Genomic DNA, 17,622 nt, shown 5'->3' with positions numbered 1-17,622 from the left:
AAAATATATTCGCATTTGCAGATTTTCCTCATCCAAAGATCTCTCTCCCTTAGAAAAAGATTCAAGGACATGTAGATTTACAAATCAATTAATTGTACTTTCAGTATATAATTAGGTAGTGAAAATTGAGGTCACTGAGCAGTGTAAGAAATGTTCAGTATCCAGTTCTGAAATGATAGCTCAGTTTCTTTTCTCTCATATTCTAACAACAGTTTTAGAGCACAACTGAATCCTCTTCTGTGCTGATTCACTTGCTGTTCCAGTATAATGCTTGATGGTTTTCTGCTTTAGTAACAGCTCCTATTTGCTGCAGATTTAAGTGGGCAACATTCCACCAGCATGTGCCCCAGTCTGCTGGGTCTCTGAGAGACAAAGCTACAAGACATTTAGCACTACCTTGTTAAAAACTGCTGCTAGGGACAGACCTGTTAGAAGCAGCAGCTTGGTGTGGAGAACCAGAGCTCCACTCAGCCCATACTTCTATTTTACTTCAGACAACAGATGTCAGAACAGAGGGAGGTGAAAAGAACAGGTCCATGTCTGCCCTGTCCTGCTAGCTCAGGTCTATTGCCCTCACCACTCTCTCACCTTCTGGGTCTTCCATGGCAGCTGAAGACTCGTGTCCTTCCCTCACGAACCACTTCCGTGGGGTCTCCCTTTTCTCACTGACTGTAACCAGCACTAAGAGTCTCTTAGCAGGAATTCACCCTCACTGCAGAGTGATACAACACTTCAAAACTGAGGCCTCAGATTAGGTGTACTAGACTTCAGGTATTTAAAAACACCAACACTAAGCAAAGTTTTCAGATACATAGAGTAGGTTCACGTGTGAGTGGTAAAACAAGGAACAACCGGGTGCCTATCTGGACACATTCATGTGCAACCTGATTTAGGTGAACCTGCTCTAGCAGGGCGGTCAGACTAGATGATCTCCAGAGGTCCATTCCAACCACTACCATTCCATGATTCTGCGTGATTCTGTGATACCTCTCTCCTCTCTTCCTTCAGACCCAAACACTGGTGCACTTCTATTCAGAAAGGCAGTGAACACATCTGTGGTTTCAGTCATGTCTGAAATAGAACAAAGTACTTGTAATTTCAGCTGCTGAAGCATGCAGAGATTAGTAACTAACTTTTGACTTTTAGTTTAACTGAATCTGCTGTTCTGTATTTCCAGAGGCACTTCTGGTTTAAGTGGGAAGCCAGGTTGCCGTGCTCACCAGTGCACTCACTTCTCTGTAGAGAAAGTGATGCCATTATCCTTCTTAACATGGTATCAGACATCTATTGACACCTGACATGACTTGTAAGAAGTTAGATACTTTCATAACCTGATGCTGGCTGAAAAATGTGACCAGCTTTATTCACAACAACATGAAAATACACCAGAAGTAATGCACGTGCCCTTACTGTTGGCTATAAAGAGCTCACGGCTAGTTAACAGCTGAACAAATTCTGTAATTCTTAAATCACTGTGGATTACAAATGCTTTTTTTTTCCTAAACCTACACTATGCCAGCCAGTCATGTTTTCTAAAAGTACCTTCAAGGCAAGCTGGGCAGCAGAGATTATATTACAGGGCTTCTTTCAAGGTCACTTGCAAGATCTATGCTTCCAATGGCTTTAGTGTCTGTGTCCTGCAAAATATCATCAGCATCCACACATGCTCATCAGCCCAAGCAGAAATAAATTGCATTCTCAGAAAAAGGCATTGTATTCTTTTTCTTACCTCTGGTCAGCACCCTGAAAGGAAGGGAAACCGTCTTTGCAACAGAAATTACTTCTTCCCTCATGGAGTGCTTTGTAAAACACAATCCACATATTTAATTGTCTTCATTTTGCGAGAGAGGAGGTTTGTGAGCAAATAAATTCAATTAAACCAGGTATTTGTCTTAATTCTTTACATCCATGCAGCATCTGACTGGCAACATCTCATCCTGCTGTAAAGGTAATTGTACTCTTACTGCCATCCCCACATTTACTAAAATGCCATTAACGTATCTTAATCCTATAGTTAAAGGCACTTGCCTTCACTTAAATCTCTTTTTAAACTTGATATACCCAAATCTGAAGTGGACATAAGAAGTGGCTTATAAACCTCCCTACTCCATGAAGAATGAAGTTATTCAAAAGGGGCAAAAATGCATCTCCAGTCCATCCTCTTCACCTTGGTATGAAGCAGATTGCTGTGAATATTTTCATTAACCAGCCAGGAGTATGTGATGATCACACTACCTGGGATGCAAGTACAATACTTATGTTTCAAGACATCCACTGACACAAGGGTGAACTGTTGAAACTAGAAGCAAACAGTTTCAAATTACTAATTATATATATGCAATACTGCTTGAACTTGGCATAATGATGGAGAACTTAGTCAACAACATAGCAGATACCATGTACAGGTGTTTTCACCAAATGTTACTAACAGAAGTTATTGTGAAAAACAGAGGTAGCACATCATGTGAGTGCAGAGTTTAAGGATGTGAAATTGCAATAGTCCCTAAGCAGTAAGCCTATTGTATCTGCAGTGTATCACATATATTTGTTGTCATTATATACACACTAAATATAGAATGCTCAGAGTATCAGAACGTTTCCAGAAGCACCGTGGCCATTTCTCCTTACTCTTCTGTGAATTACAGGTGTTTTGGCAAGCACTATGCAATGTGAACTGTGGTTCTGTGAGAAGTTTGACACCTCTTCTTTTCCTGAAAGAAAAGTTCTAACTGGAACAGCAATGGAAAACGTTAAATTTAATTTCCTTCACCATACTGATTTATTATCAGGCTTAGATTCTACAGCTTCTCAGAGACTGAGGATCTCCAATTTTATAGCGGAAAACGGCAAACCCCATTTTAGCTGGTAGCATCTTATTTTAGTTTTAAATGAGCTTGGACTATCCAAACAGCCTTTCTGCTATACAAACAGCCCATAAAACTTCCTACTAAACCTTACTATTTATAAAATGTTGATTAGTCATGCAGCATTCCGTAATAAAATCCCATAAACACTCCAAACCCACACCTACTGATTCACAGTGTTTACAGAAAAAAAGAGCACAATATACAACTTTATGCTTTATTGTTGCATTTCCACTACATTGACAATTACAGAAAACTTGTTTTTCAATCATTTCAAGGCAACATCTGAGCATCTCCTGCATCTGTGTGTCATTGTAACATACTTTAAAAGTATCAATAAACCATCATCAGGAAACCAGACCCCTACTTATGATTCTTTACTTTGGGCAAGGTAATGCTTTGGTAAGGACAACTATGTACAAACATGGATACCTCCCACCAAGATATAATATATTTTCATATAGAGACCATTTCTAACCATATAACAATTCCTGGACTCTAAAAGCCACTAAAGTTATGTTAAGAGTTACACTCCCTTGTACAAACTTATATATCCATCTAACTACTCAAAGACAAAATTCAGGTATATGATGTATATATAGTACATTAACAACCAGGAGCAGTAGTTGATAATTCAAAAGCATCCATGTTCCTAATTTTTAGTATTGGAATGCAAATGTCGTGTTGCTTTCAGAAGCATTCCTACAAGCTGTTACTGGACACAGAGTAGAGGTAGCCACCCCCAAGTAACTGTGTGCGTCCACAATGAGGTACTGCAGTTTTCCGTTGCAGTCAGTGGAGCTGAGAGTGATCCAGCTCATCTTGAAAGACATCTGCTCAAAGATGCCATCGTTAAACTCCCCTGACTACATAACCATTGACTACAGCTGAAGTCTAGACACTATTTGAAATGGAGGCAGAAGACTGGGAGAGCTGGATTCTATCTAACTTGCAAGCCAGCAGCTACCAGTACCAAGCAACTGCAATTATCTGCTTAGCTGCTGATGCAGCACACTGACAGCTACTGGATGCACAATCAAGGAGATGCCCCTTTTTTTCTTTCCTGACTCTGCACACATTTCTGTCAGTGAATTACCCTGTACAGGTATTTCACAATGCTCAACAATGCTACCTTTATGGAAGAGTTACTCATGTGTGAATCACTTCTACACTCAGCAGTGGCTATGAACAAGGCCTTGGACGTACCCAACAGCATATGTTAACAATTGTGCATATTCTAATACAGAATAATTCTTACAAACAACACTTGTTCCTTAAGGCAAGTATGGTTATCTGATTAAACCAAAAATAAGCACTCCATATACAGATTGTACATCCTTTCTTTGGTGTAGAATAAATATATCCATGCATATTCTTTGCAAAACATCCTTTCCATTTCAAGCCTATGAAAAGATGAAAACACCAAGACCCTCTCATCCACACAGTGAGCTGTTATTCCACTTGTGAAATGGGCCATGTTTCATGTGATTTTTGCCCTGCTGTTTTAAATCAGCTACTCCAAGAATAATTTCTTAATCTTCAGATATTAAAAACAAGTAAGATTTTTAAAACTCTCCTCACTGGTTTTCTACACTCTTTGAACAGAATGAACTAGTAAAGCTCCAACTGACCCCAAACTTTCACTAACTTGCCAGGTGAACGTTTGCAGCACTAGCTCTAGTACTCACCTTTTTGGATGTTAGTATAAGTTTTATAAACCTAGAGGGTACTAAAGGCTCTACTGTATCTATAGTTGGTTAAAAACAGAAGCATGCTGTAACAAAAATAGGTGGATTGCTCAAGAAATATTTTTTTCAGGGTTTCACAGAGATGAGTTGCAGAAAGAAAATAGGCCTAAGAGATTTGGAACTGTGCAATCAGAAGATTTAATTGTGGCCAAAACAAATCTGATTGCTCTACTTGAAAAGTAACATTTTATCCCTTGTGTCATTACTGTCCTTATTCATAATAAAATGACTAGGGAAAAAATATGGTGTGCAGCACAGGTTATGTCATGAAGATAAACACATTAACTAATGGTATCACTTAATATCTCAAACTGTAAGTTAAAAAAAACAACAAACCCAAACCATCTTTTTGGCCAGTTCATTTTAAGTTCAATTTTGGAGGGTCCTGATCTTCTTCAGCTTGTTACTGGAACCATGAAATTATCACCACATAAAAAGAAAATAGTCCCTAGTGAGACTCATGAGATCTGCCTACAGCAGCAGTGTTCATGTATTCTGACTTGTTTCCCTTCTCCATACCCACAGACTTTCAAACGGAAGAACCACAGCAAGACTGTGTGAGTACGAAGGAGTGTAAAGAAGATTCTGCTGGATTTTGGCCCACTTGAAAATGTTCTGGGGTTCTTTATCACCTCACTAGTTGAAATTAGAGAGCACTGGTACTGCGATTTAACACTGTAGGATACTGAGGGCTGCAAGGGTGCTATGTAATCAAGACAACCTCTTACTTCTATCTCAACGCACACAACAAACCCCTTCCAGATAGTAAAGGTACCAGTGCAAAAGGGCTATTCTTCCTTACCAGCTTAACATAAAAGCTACATTAGCTGTCTGCTATTGCGACGCCACAACTAAAAGTACAACATGTAAGCTCATAAATCATATCATTTGTACTAAAATTTTTCTTGGAAATAAGAAAATCTTATTAAAAAATCCACCCCTGATCAGCAAACACTTAACAGAGAATTCTTCACCTGGGACAGCAACTAAACAATGTCTTCATTCTTATTAACCTTTGAGAATTAAAGAAATCACATATTATTTTAGAGATCAGTTTTACTGACAGTATGACTCCTAAAGGACTTTCATCCTCTCTTCAAAACTTAGTCGCTGATGGCAGTTTGACCAAGATTTTGGTGGGAGAGCTCACTTGCGAGGCTGGTGGATGTGCTGTTTGACATGCTGCGGGTGAGGAAGCTTTTCCACAGAAGGATGTGGTTTCTGGTGAGCCACCTGAGCTGCAGCTGGAGGGAAGTCCTTGTCACCCTGTTCAATGAACACATCAGGAAAAATTTAAGAAATCTGCAAAGCACACTTGCCAGTTCAATGGTTGTAAGCTTTAAAAATGTGACAAGCAGATGGAAAACAACGGAAAATAGTGTTGCACGTTACTCTGCAGTTCCCCTGCACACGTTCTATCTTGCCATTCTTTTGGCCAGATTCAAAATTTCCCTCTTACCCAAATTTCACCTCTTCCAAATACACACATTCCGAGAATCAGCTCTGTGTGGTCAGATGGCCTTGACCTGATTGCTCTTCACAAAGCAACCAGAAAGTGGAGACTATTTTACAAGTAAGTTAAGGCAGTGTGAAAAGCCACCAGCAGGAGAAAACTGATGGAGGAATATCAGCTCTGAAGGAAGAAAGGCAGGATTTAAAACTGTTTTTGATACAAATGATAGGGTTGGCTGGCCTTTAAGTTCGACATGCTCTTTTAACCAGGACTGCTAGTGTTAGTTTTTACATGCTGCTGTTGAGCAGGCTCAGTTCAGGTGTAGCCCTTTTGCCACATAGTTACCACTGTAGTTCCAAGAAGATCTCAAAATGCAATTCAAACAGCTATTACCAATGCTCAGTGTCAGAGGAAGGAGAACAGCACCACAACTTGCCTCTTTAGAAACCCAGACAAGCATATTCTAAGCCTGAAATTTCTGGCATTCCACTGGCTCACAGAGGTAGGTTGTACAAAGCTGATGTCTCAGATGGTCTCTTTCACACCTGACCCCTTGTCAGTTTACCCCAAATTATTCCTTTCTGTTCTGGTTTTTTTTTCTTTCAATCTTGATCATTAGGTTAACATTTCCCCACTTATTTCTCTACTCCAAATTGCTGCCAATTTTCAAAGATCTCCTCTTCTCATTCTTGACATTTTCTGCATATTTCTCCCTAATGCTCCTCTTTGCCTTTTCCATACCTCTCTGACCCCTCGCACCTTGCTGTCTCAAAATGGGAGATGTGAATGCAGCTGGTGGGGACTGTAACAGTTGGGCAGAAGACAATCAGTCTGTAAACGTTAGTAGGAAATACCTTACCTATCTTGGAATCAAAGTAATCTAGAATAATGCAAGTTGGAAGAGACCACAGGATGTCTTTGGAACAACCTCCTGCTCAAAGCAGAGCTAGTATGAGATCAAACCAACATACTCTTGAAAACATGGAAGGCCTGAATAACCTCTCCATGCAACCCACTCTACTGCCTGAAGGTCCTCACAGTGAAATGGGTTTTATTAATGGCTATTCAGGTCCTTCCATTTCAGTTTGTGCCTGTTGTCTCTTGTATGCCTTCCAGGCACCACTCCAAACAGCCTGGATCCACCTACTTGATAACTCTCTTTATAGATCCTCTAAGGTCATCTTGAAGCCATCTCTTCTCCACACTAAAAAAGTCCTGTTCCCTTGGCCTCTCCTCCCATGTGCTCCAGTGTCCTGTCCACCTTGGTGGCCCTCAAGTGAATTTACTCTGGGGTGCTGAAAACTAGATGAACTGTTCCCTATGTGTCTAAAGTGCGCTGAACACAGTGGGACAGTCCCTTCCTTTGATCTACCAGCTACCTGCCTGCTCACGCAGCCCAGGATGCTGTTGGTTTTCTTGCTGTCTTGCGTGCAGCTCTCTTGTGTCTAGCTGCTGCCTGCCATTCTTCCAGCCTGTCCAGGTCCCTTTGAGTAGCTCTGCCCTCAGCCTTATTAACTGTTCTTTTCAATTTGGTGCCATCTGCATACCTGATAAGCTGCCTTCTGTCTAATAAGGACATTAAACAGGACAAGTGATAGTATATACACCTCTGATTGACACTGATGAGAACTATTATGCACCAGGAAACATGAAAACAGAATTGAAAAATTACTCTGAGATCAAGAAAGCAATGTTAGGCTTTGCTTATTGCACAGAGAAGAAATTCTGAAACATTTACGGACTACAAGGTCTGAGAAAACGACAGGATAATTTTGGTTTACGTAGATTAAAAAGCAGCCTTTAGCTGACAGTTCACTGAGGATAAGTACAGCACCCTAACAAATAACTGATTAGCTAAAGAGCTGAAATACAACATCAAAAAAATGGTTTCTTCCTATTTTGAGTCATTTGCATGCCTGTGAAACTGGGGGCCTGTGTTTTTATATCTGAGATGTCTTAAGTCACTCATAAAATATCTCTACCTAGCAACTGTTAAAGTGCTATCAAAATTGCATTAATGCAGTAATTACTTAGAAGTAATTAGGTGTCTACATGCCTAAAGAGGTATCCACCTTAGCACAACTGAAGGTCCAGGAAACACATCAATGCCTGTCTACTACCCTCATGGGCTGGGGAAAAGGGCATCCGCTCGCTCGTTCCACCACCGTGACCTGACGCGAACACAGCATTTTACAGTAAACTCTGTTACACACCCTAGTGATGTAAGGTAAAGGTACCCACAATAAAAAACTTGCCACAATGATAAGGCATCAATTACTAATCATAAAATTAATGGCTAGTTAGTGCTAATTATTATGCTTATAAATTTCCAGGTTCTGCATGCTGTTAAAATCCAGGGAATAGTGCCTTGAAACCTAACAGCAGTTGAAACAGGATCTTCGAACACATCCTCACAGGTAGGAGTGTCACTCTTCATCACAGACCAAGCTATAGCAGCAGGCTTAACATGCAATCACTCTCAAAGGATGAATGCAGTAGCATCTAGCTTAGATATGAAAAGAAGATCCAATAAACTTACAGTGCTAAAATGTAAAGTAAAACAGTGGGGGTATTTTCAATAAGCAATTTCCATTTCACACAAAACCAAGAAGTACACAAAATACAAAGCCTTTTTCCCCATAAAAAAGGAAGGGGAATTACAAAGACTAACTTTGCACGGATCACTGGTAATTCTGAAAAGCCACATTAACTTATCTACGATTGAAAGAGATTTAATGAGAATCTTACCCTAGCAATGACTCCAGAGATGAACACTGTTGGTTTAGGTGGGCTGAAAAAAAAATGAGACATTAATTGTACAAACTATTTAGAAGGTAAAAGTGAAATGGACTTCAAACATGCAATGCAAAGAAAATGGTATTTTTGGCAATTAGTGACTGTTTCAAACAGACAAAAAGAATTCTGCCGGCAGTAAAAGGCTAGTCCGACACCACTCTCGGCGTTACTTAAAGCTGAGAGTCTTTGTTTGCATTGGTGTCTTAATCCTCACATTTTATATATACACTGCCAGCAGGACTTCAGGCTTAGTATATTTGTACTGCAACAATGAAAACTGAAGTTGGACTAAATTTACTGCTGTGATGGAGAATAAAATAAAATCCAAGTTTATAGCTGTCAGTCAAATGGATTGGGATTCTGAGCCTCAGAAAAAAAAAGCAGCTAGTACTTTAAATCATAGATTTTCCAAGCAGATACTTATCTATTCTATTACTGAGAAGGAGAATCATTATCTGCAATAAAACAATGGCTAAAAAAACATAAAGCAAAGCCTGTCCTGATCTTTTATTTGCAGACCTCCATCTCTGCCAACAGAAACTGACTTTCCTCAAGTAGAATTTGACATTGAAACTTTGTTAGCATGAGCTATCAGTTTCTCTGGGCTGCCAAGCTACTGATCACCTCTACATGGAGGCCAAAATGCAGCCACATCTAACAAGTCACCCCTGTTGCCACATGGCATTGACACAGCGTCTAGATTACAAATACTCAGCAACTTCAGTAGTCTTCTGGGCAAGTAGAACCGTCCATCTGCATGGAGTCTGCAGAAGGAGCGAGACGAGGAGCTCCTGAAAATCCCTATATTAGATGTAATACTTATTTGAGAAAACCAAGTAACCTAAGGCATTCTAAAGGGAAGTAGAGCGTGGAGGTAACGTTGTGATTCCCTCTAAGCTTGTCCATAATTGAGGACTTGGAGCAGCTTTGACCATGAGTGGGCCTCTATTCTGTGACATCACAGCTGAGGTGGTTAGAACACCACAAAGCAAACACAAACCAAATTATTTATTAGAGGACTGATACTGGTAATTATGCTACACTTTACAACTACACAGCTTGTAAAGATTTATTTATATGGTGTTACGTGATGTTAAGGTGACAAGCAGCACAGTATTAGACCTTGACATATAATGATCTAATCAATATTGCCTGAGTCCTGTTTAGATCACAGTATTGCTACAGAGTCTCTGAACACCCTAGGTATTTAACAAGACTCATCATATCTCCAGGAAATTTTTTAAGTCAGAAAGACAGGATTAGAAACAGGGGGAGAAAGGAAGGAGGCTAAGCTCTAAAATACCTCCATTTAAGAGTACCAGTGATATTTCTGCTAGTAAGAGAGAATATTACCATAGTTAGACTTCTTCTATCTAATTATCTCTTAGCATAAGTTAATAACAAAGATCAATACCAAAACATTTTCATTTTATCCTAATTGTACTAAGCCAGTTACTCTGTTACAGTCTGAATGAGGTTTCCCTAAATGCCGAGTAACAAACTCAAAGAAACAATTCTAAGAAACACAGATCTACTACAGTGGCTCAGGCTAACACCGGGACATTGTAAAGGAAATAAACAGTAAATGGAAAACAAAAGCCTGGCAAATTATTCTTCAACTGTATGTCTGGTTTTAATCATACTAGGTTATTTGTTGGACGTTGTATTATTAACAACATTGGATACTGAGAAATTCAGACCAGATGTGTTTTTTTCTTACATTCTTGCCATGACCTTTTAGTGCTCACTATTCTCAAACGATGCATGAAGTTGAAATTAACACTTCCCCCAAAAACCGTGTATTTGCTGAACGTGCTATGGCTTGTCTGACCAGCACCACACTATTAGCTGCTGTATTTCCATTTACAATAAGAATAAACCATTTAGAATAAACCAAACCAGGTTGGAAGAGACCTTCAAGATCATCGTGTCCAACCCATCAACCAATCCAACCCACCCAAACAGCTAACCCATGGCACCAAGCACCCCAGCAAGTCTCCTCCTGAACACCTCCAATGATGGTGACTCCACCACCTCCCCAGGCAGCCCATTCCAATGGGCAATCACTCTCTCTGTATAGAACTTCCTCCTAACCTCCAGCCTAAACCTCCCCTGGCGCAGCCTGAGACTGTGTCCACTTGTTCTGGTACTGGTTGCCTGGGAGAAGAGACCATCATCAGCCTGTCTACAACCTCCCTTCAGGTAGTTGTAGAGAGCAATAAGGTCACCCCTGAGTCTCCTCCTCTCCAGGCTAAGCAACCCCAGCTCCCTCTGCCTCTCTTCATAGGGCTTGTGTTCCAAACCCCTCACCAACTTCGTTGCCCTTCTCTGGACTCGTTCCAGCAAGTCAACCTCCTTCCTAAACTGAGGGGCCCAGAACTGGACACAGGACTCGAGGTGTGGCCTAACCAGTGCAGTGTACAGGGGCAGAATGACCTCCCTGCTCCTGCTGGCCACACTGTTCCTGATGCAGGCCAGGATGCCATTGGCCCTCTTGGCTGCCTGGGCACACTGCAGGCTCATGTTCAGCCTACCATCAACCAGCACCCCCAGGTCCCTCTCTGCCTGGCTGCTCTCCAGCCACTCTGACCCCAGCCTGTAGCACTGCATGGGGTTGTTGTGGCCAATGTGCAGAACCTGGCACTTGGATGTGCTCAATCTCATGCCGTTGGACTCTGCCCCTCTGTCCAGCCTGTCCAGGTCCCTCTGCAGAGCCTCTCTACCCTCCAGCAGATCAACTCCTGCCCCCAGCTTGGTGTCGTACTTGCTTTAAAAACAAGTAGAATGCTCCATGATTCTGGACGAGAATGACAAACAGTAGAAATGTGGGGCATAATGATTTTTTCAAACAAGCTTTTGCTGGTACAAATTGCAAAAATCTTCTCAGAAGCCCTCGTCTCCTGATCAAAATGTCAAGCTATTAATATTCATAGGACCCAGGCTTACAAATGCTAAAGTTCACAACAGAGCTGGATAGAGTTAGAGTATCTGGAACATTTCTGTAGTTATATTTATTTATGTGTTCTTTTGTCTAAGGAACTAAGCTGAATCATAGAATCAATAAGGTTGGAAAAGACCTCAGAGATCATCAAGTCCAACCTATCACCCAACACCTCATGACTACTAAACCATGGCTTCAAGTGCAACAATCCAATCCCTTTCTGAACACCTCCAGGGACAGTGACTCCACCTTCTCCCTGGGCAGCACATTCCAATGGCTAACAACAATTTCTGAGAAGAACTTTCTCCTCACTGCAAGCCTAAACTTCCCCTGACACAGTTGAGGCTGTGTCCTCTTGTTCTGGTGCTGGTTGCCTTGGAGAAGAGACAAACCCCCACCTGGCTACAATCTCCCTTCAGGTAGCTGTAGACAGCAATAAGGTCTCCCCTGAACCTCCCCTCCTTCAGGCTAAACAATCCCAGCTCCCTCAACATCTCCTCATAGGGCCTGTGCTTGAGGCTTCCCACCAGCCTTGCTGCCCTTCTCTGGACACATTCAAGAGTCTCAATGTCCTTCTTAAATTGAGGGGCCCAGAAGTGGACACAGTACTCAAGGTATGCCCTAACCAGTGCTGATTACAGGGGCAGAATGACTTCCCTGCTCCTTCTGGCCGCACTGTTTCTGATGCAGGCCAGGATGCCACTGGCCTTCTTGGCCACCTGCACACACTGCTGCCTCACGTTCAGCCAGCTGTCAGTTAGTACCCCTAGGTCCCTTTCTGTCTGGCTGCTCTCCAAGCACTCCAACCCCAGCCTGTAGCACTGCAGACCCTATAAAGATCATTTTCATATTCAGTTAAGACTAAATCCAGGCTGAGTTTTATGTCTCAGGTAGTACTGCAGAAGTTTTTTACCTTTTTCCTGGTAAAAACTATATCAGCATTCACCTTGAACTCTGTGGTGAAACAACCTATTTAGCCTTGTTTGTATGCAAATTGTTCTGTGACTGTCTTTAGTTGCACTGCCTTAGGAACCAGACACTAATTAGGACTATCCCACAGGTATGCAGTAGACACCTGAACCCCCTCACATTAACTCACCCAGTCATCACGTGGAACATCTGAAGAGGAAAATTCACTGATACATAGGGAAGAACCTAATGGGAAATCAGAGTTGCAGCTGGAACAGACTTGTCCTTGCCTTTCACCCTTGTTTGCCTATTCCATGGATTTTTGACCAAACTTCTCTTGTTTTACATTAGATTTCCAACTGTTAAACAGAAAACCTAATGGAAAGGTTGACTTGGCTTTCAGCTCAAATGCCTCTACAGTTTACCCACAAGATGTTTTACAGAAACCCTAGCACTCATTTCTGGTTGACTTGAGTTCCCACACTCAGCAGTGGGTACACATTCTGATGAAGCTTCACCTCTCCACCTAACCAAGTACAAAGGTGAAATTCTTCACTCCTGTAGAAGACACACCAGCCTAGTATGAAGCACACCAATTGTTTTACTTGGGCAAAAGACCAAAAGCTAGCCAGAAACACAAATTATTGAGTGGGTCTGTATTTATGTTCTGTGCTTTCACCTCAGTTTTACCAGAAAAGATCTTTAAAGATTTTAACACAGAAAAGATCTTTAAAACTTTAATATTACCAGTTATACCTGATCATCTGTAGAACCAGAATCAGGCCAGAGCATATATAATCACACATCTATACTAATCAGAGAAAGGCCTGGAAAATCAGTCGCTGATTCACATGTTAATTTCATTCTTAATGAGAGAAATCTTTCTACAGATGAATTTTTTTTGCAATAAATCCGGTTTCTACTGCCTGACTCTCAGATCATTAGCTTTTGCAGGCTCAGACTAGCTGCCAGGACCAAAAGTCTGTAATTGCACTCTGGGATTCCAGTGCTGCAACATCACTCATTGTCTTTACCAAGAACATACTGAACAAAAATGGAGAATATGCACAAGCCATCACTGCTGTTCTTGTAAAACACTTTCCAGTGCTTTAAATTCTAATGGCATTTTATGCAAAGCACAACCTACATTTTCAGGATTTTGTTAGCTGTGATGGTTGCTTTGAGGATATACTTAATCTGATGAAAATAGGTTTGACAGATGTTGTTTTGAAGATGCAGCATTGCTTTGTTTAGGCGTCAGTAAACACGAAAAAACCCCTTCCTTTCTGACAAAAGGCTGACTTTGTTTATGCACACACGTGCTTTACAGTTATTTCATGCATATGTTTATTTAAAGTTAAATATAGCCACAGACAACATTGTGTAAGGAATAACAACATATTGGCCAAGACTGATAAGTATGTCACTACTTTCAAGGCAAATCCTCATTCTATTATAACATATGGAGAAAAAGAACACATCTGTCAAGATCTGAGTATTCAAAGCACTAACCCTGATTTTACATGTGTGATGCTGCTAAGGACAGCACCTGTTTAACATCAGACTATACTAGAGTCATTTATCCTGACTGTATTAAAATAAAATAAGGCTTTTCATTATGTCCTGAGTCTTAAGTAAGATCCTTACATGACATTGCAAGTAAATCACAAAGAAGATGGAATACATGGAAAACACATTAACAAGATGAAACGAGGCATTAATACTACTAAAATCTTAAGACTTCATCTTAGAGAGACAGGATGAACTGAAGACATACTGTACAGACAGACAGTGACATTGGAATTACTGTGAAATATCCTACAGGCTGCAGTTCTGGGCCCCTCAGTTTAAGAAAGATGTTGACTTGCTGGAACGTGTCCAGAGAAGGGCAACGAAGCTGGTGAGGAGTTTGGAGCACAGCCCTGTGAGGAGAGGCTGAGGGAGCTGGGGTTGCTTAGCCTGGAGAAGAGAAGGCTCAGGGAAGACCTTATTGCTGTCTACAACTATCTGAAGGGAGGTTGCAGACAGGTAGGGGCTGGTCTCCTCTCCCAGGCAACCAGCACCAGAACAAGAGGACACAGTCTCAAGCTGCACCAGGGGAGGTTTAGGCTGGATGCTAAGAAGAAATTCTGCACAGAGAGAGTGATTGTCCATTGGAATGGGCTGCCTGGGGAGATGGTGGAGTTGCCATCACTGGAGGTGTTTAGGAGGAGACTTGATGGGGTGCTTGGTGCCATGGGTTAGTTGATTAGATGGTGTTGGATGATGGGTTGGACACGAAGATCTTGAAGGTCTTTTCCAACCTATTCTATTCTTCTATTCTATTCTATTCTATTCTATTCTATTCTATTCTATTCTATTCTATTCTATTCTGTAACATATAGAGGGCAGACATGTATTTATTCAACTGCATTTAAAATAAAGAAACTAAATAGATTTTTTAATTAATAGGAATTGCATAGATATTAACTGTGTCTATGTCTGCAGGGTAGAACATGCACATGTGCAGAGGCTATGCATATACACATGCACAGATCACAGAGATTCAAAGCTGTTTAAGAGTGGTCTCAAAAGCAGGAAAGAATGCAGCACATTCCCATGGAAGTGTAGGGGGGATGAATGCCTGCAGCCACTCTCCTACTTGCAGCATCTAAATTGCCTCCAACACCATGACTAGGTGGGTTAGATCGGAATTTGATGCTGGCTCCCAGGAGCAGTTGAATAGCAGAACCAATATGGAGAAAGAAATATATGCATCATTAACAGCGCAACCCAAATCAAAAGCCGATGTTTAGAGTTGACAGACTAGCAAAGAGCATGATGAATAAGTATCACTCCTTTCCATATGAACTTGAAAAGCTCCTGAAATGGAAAAGGGTATTATTGCAGCCAGTCAGTGTAGAAGGCTAGTGTTCCATGTTTGGTGGTGATCCAGAGAAACAAAACAATATGCTAAGAAAAAGACTGAGGAAAAAGCAACGGTTAAAATAGTACCTCAGAGTCTATCTCATTTAGAATACTGAATTCAGCCCAGGAACACTCTAAATAAAGAATTAGAGCAGAAATGAAGCTGTAGAATAGCTGAGAGAGCATGGAGAACCTCCTCTATGAGGAATGAGCAAGAACTACTTGCACACAGTATACAAAAGAGCAGGAATATTGTCTCAGTTTACTATCTTTCTAAGTAGAAAATGGAACTTGAAGAAAGTGGAAGACACACATTTAAAATTAATAGCAGATGTATTTATAATACAGAATTAAATACAAACCTCCTGAAAATAAGGCAACATCATGATCAGGAACTTAGTGAGATTCAAAGACAGACCTATTCCCATTCCCATCAGTTACAACAGAACTGTGTAAAAACTATAGGAATGCTGATGCTCCAGGGCTCACCTTATCCTTAAACTAAACAGGATTATGAAGAAATCTCTTCTGTGCAGAGGTTAAACTTTCTTATGTCACTAGCCGTCAATTAAATATCGTAGGAGATTCTTTTCTTTGATACATCTGATTCATACAAAATTAATCTACATGCCATAACTCAGGGTTCAGGTATCATCTCAAGATTCCCATTACACCAACATTTGACACAGGTTACCCTATTGTCCTGAGTTCCATGAGACCAGGGTTAATTTTTACAAGAAGCTGAGAGGGGCCACAGCCAGGCTAGCCAAACTAAATCAGCCAACAGGATATTTGATACCATCCTGATATCATGCCCAGTATCTGGCAGGGGTGTGTGATTCGAGCAAGCTGCTGGGGCAGGACCAGGCAGTTGGGAGGTGAGCACTGCATTTTATATCACCTGCTTTAGACATTATTTCATCAGTATTTCTTGTTTCTTCTCTCTTTGTGTTGTTGTATTAAACTGTCCCCCACGGAGTTTTGCCTTTCTCTCCCAATTTTCCTTCCCATCTGTGAGAGACTAAAAGTTTGTCTCTCTTGGTGTGAAGTCAACAAAGGTAAAATCACTTGCTGCTTGCGCAGACAACAGCTGATATGTGCTGGACAGAGCCACTGGAAGGACTCTTGGAAGGTGCAAAGATAACATTGTTCACTGGGCCACAGCTGGCCTACAACAATGACCCAGCCATTCACGCCTTCAGGACAAGATAATCTCCACCCATCAAGTACCCTGGAAAGGGTAGACAATGATGTGTCATGAGTGTGGGGGTTTGTCTGGATGGAGGCCAAGGAGGCGGAGGGCCCCCCTCGACCCCCTATTCAGATCTCTTGCCCAAACACACAGAAATGCACAGAAAGATCTCCGGGGGAATGATACCTGGATATTTACCTAAGGATTATTTCCTGCCCCTGGAATTCCTGAGGGACAATACTTGGACACATACCTAAGGACTAAAAACTGTATAAAAGACTTGAGCAACTACTGGCTTGTTAGAAGGAAAACGCAGAAGGAAAATGTGGGGGACTGTGTCTCCCGGACTGGATGATTAAAAGGAGACAAATGGAGATGAAGGAAAACACAGGAGAGGGAGCATGCTGCTGAGAAGGGAAAGCCGGGACAGTGCTGCTCCGGAGAAAAGAGGCTGCCCAGAGGACCACAGCTCTTCTCCAGCCAAAGCCTCAGCACCCTTTCTCTACAGATTCAGGCTGCCCAGAGGACCAGAGCTTTTCTCCAGCCAGAGCCTCAGCACCGTTCCCGTACCAACCCAACATCTCCTGCAGCACCTTTCCTCCACAGACTCAAACTGTCTTGGGGGGCATGAGGGGTGTGGTAATATAATTCCTTTCCTCTTCTCTCTCTCTTCTCTCTCTCCCTCTCTATTGTCTTCCTCTCCCCTTCTTATTTCCACTTTATTTATGTAATAAATAGTCTAGCTGTTGATACTTTGGCCTCGTTTGTGCCTCTAATTTCACAGCACGGGAATGTTTAAAAGAACTGTGTCT

General features: G+C 41.4%; 1 protein-coding gene across 1 annotated transcript in view; it reads right to left on the bottom strand.

Moving 5' to 3' along the window:
* Nucleotides 1–3,067: 3,067 nt before the first annotated feature.
* DAP (death associated protein) overlaps nucleotides 3,068–17,622 on the bottom strand; it is a 56,137-nt gene continuing 41,582 nt past the window's right edge. Inside the window, exons 3-4 of the mRNA XM_068162007.1 lie at nucleotides 8,814–8,856; nucleotides 3,068–5,878 (exon numbers count right to left, since the gene is read on the bottom strand). Of these exons, the coding sequence (XP_068018108.1) occupies nucleotides 5,759–5,878; nucleotides 8,814–8,856 (163 nt within the window). The 3' untranslated portion in view covers nucleotides 3,068–5,758. The remainder of the gene's footprint in view (nucleotides 5,879–8,813; nucleotides 8,857–17,622) is intronic.

This window comes from Melanerpes formicivorus, unplaced genomic scaffold (assembly GCF_026170545.1).
Source record: "Melanerpes formicivorus ecotype bairdi unplaced genomic scaffold, bMelFor1.0.p_v2 SCAF_61, whole genome shotgun sequence".
NCBI lineage: Eukaryota > Metazoa > Chordata > Aves > Piciformes > Picidae > Melanerpes > Melanerpes formicivorus.
This window is presented reverse-complemented; position numbering and strand designations above follow the sequence as displayed.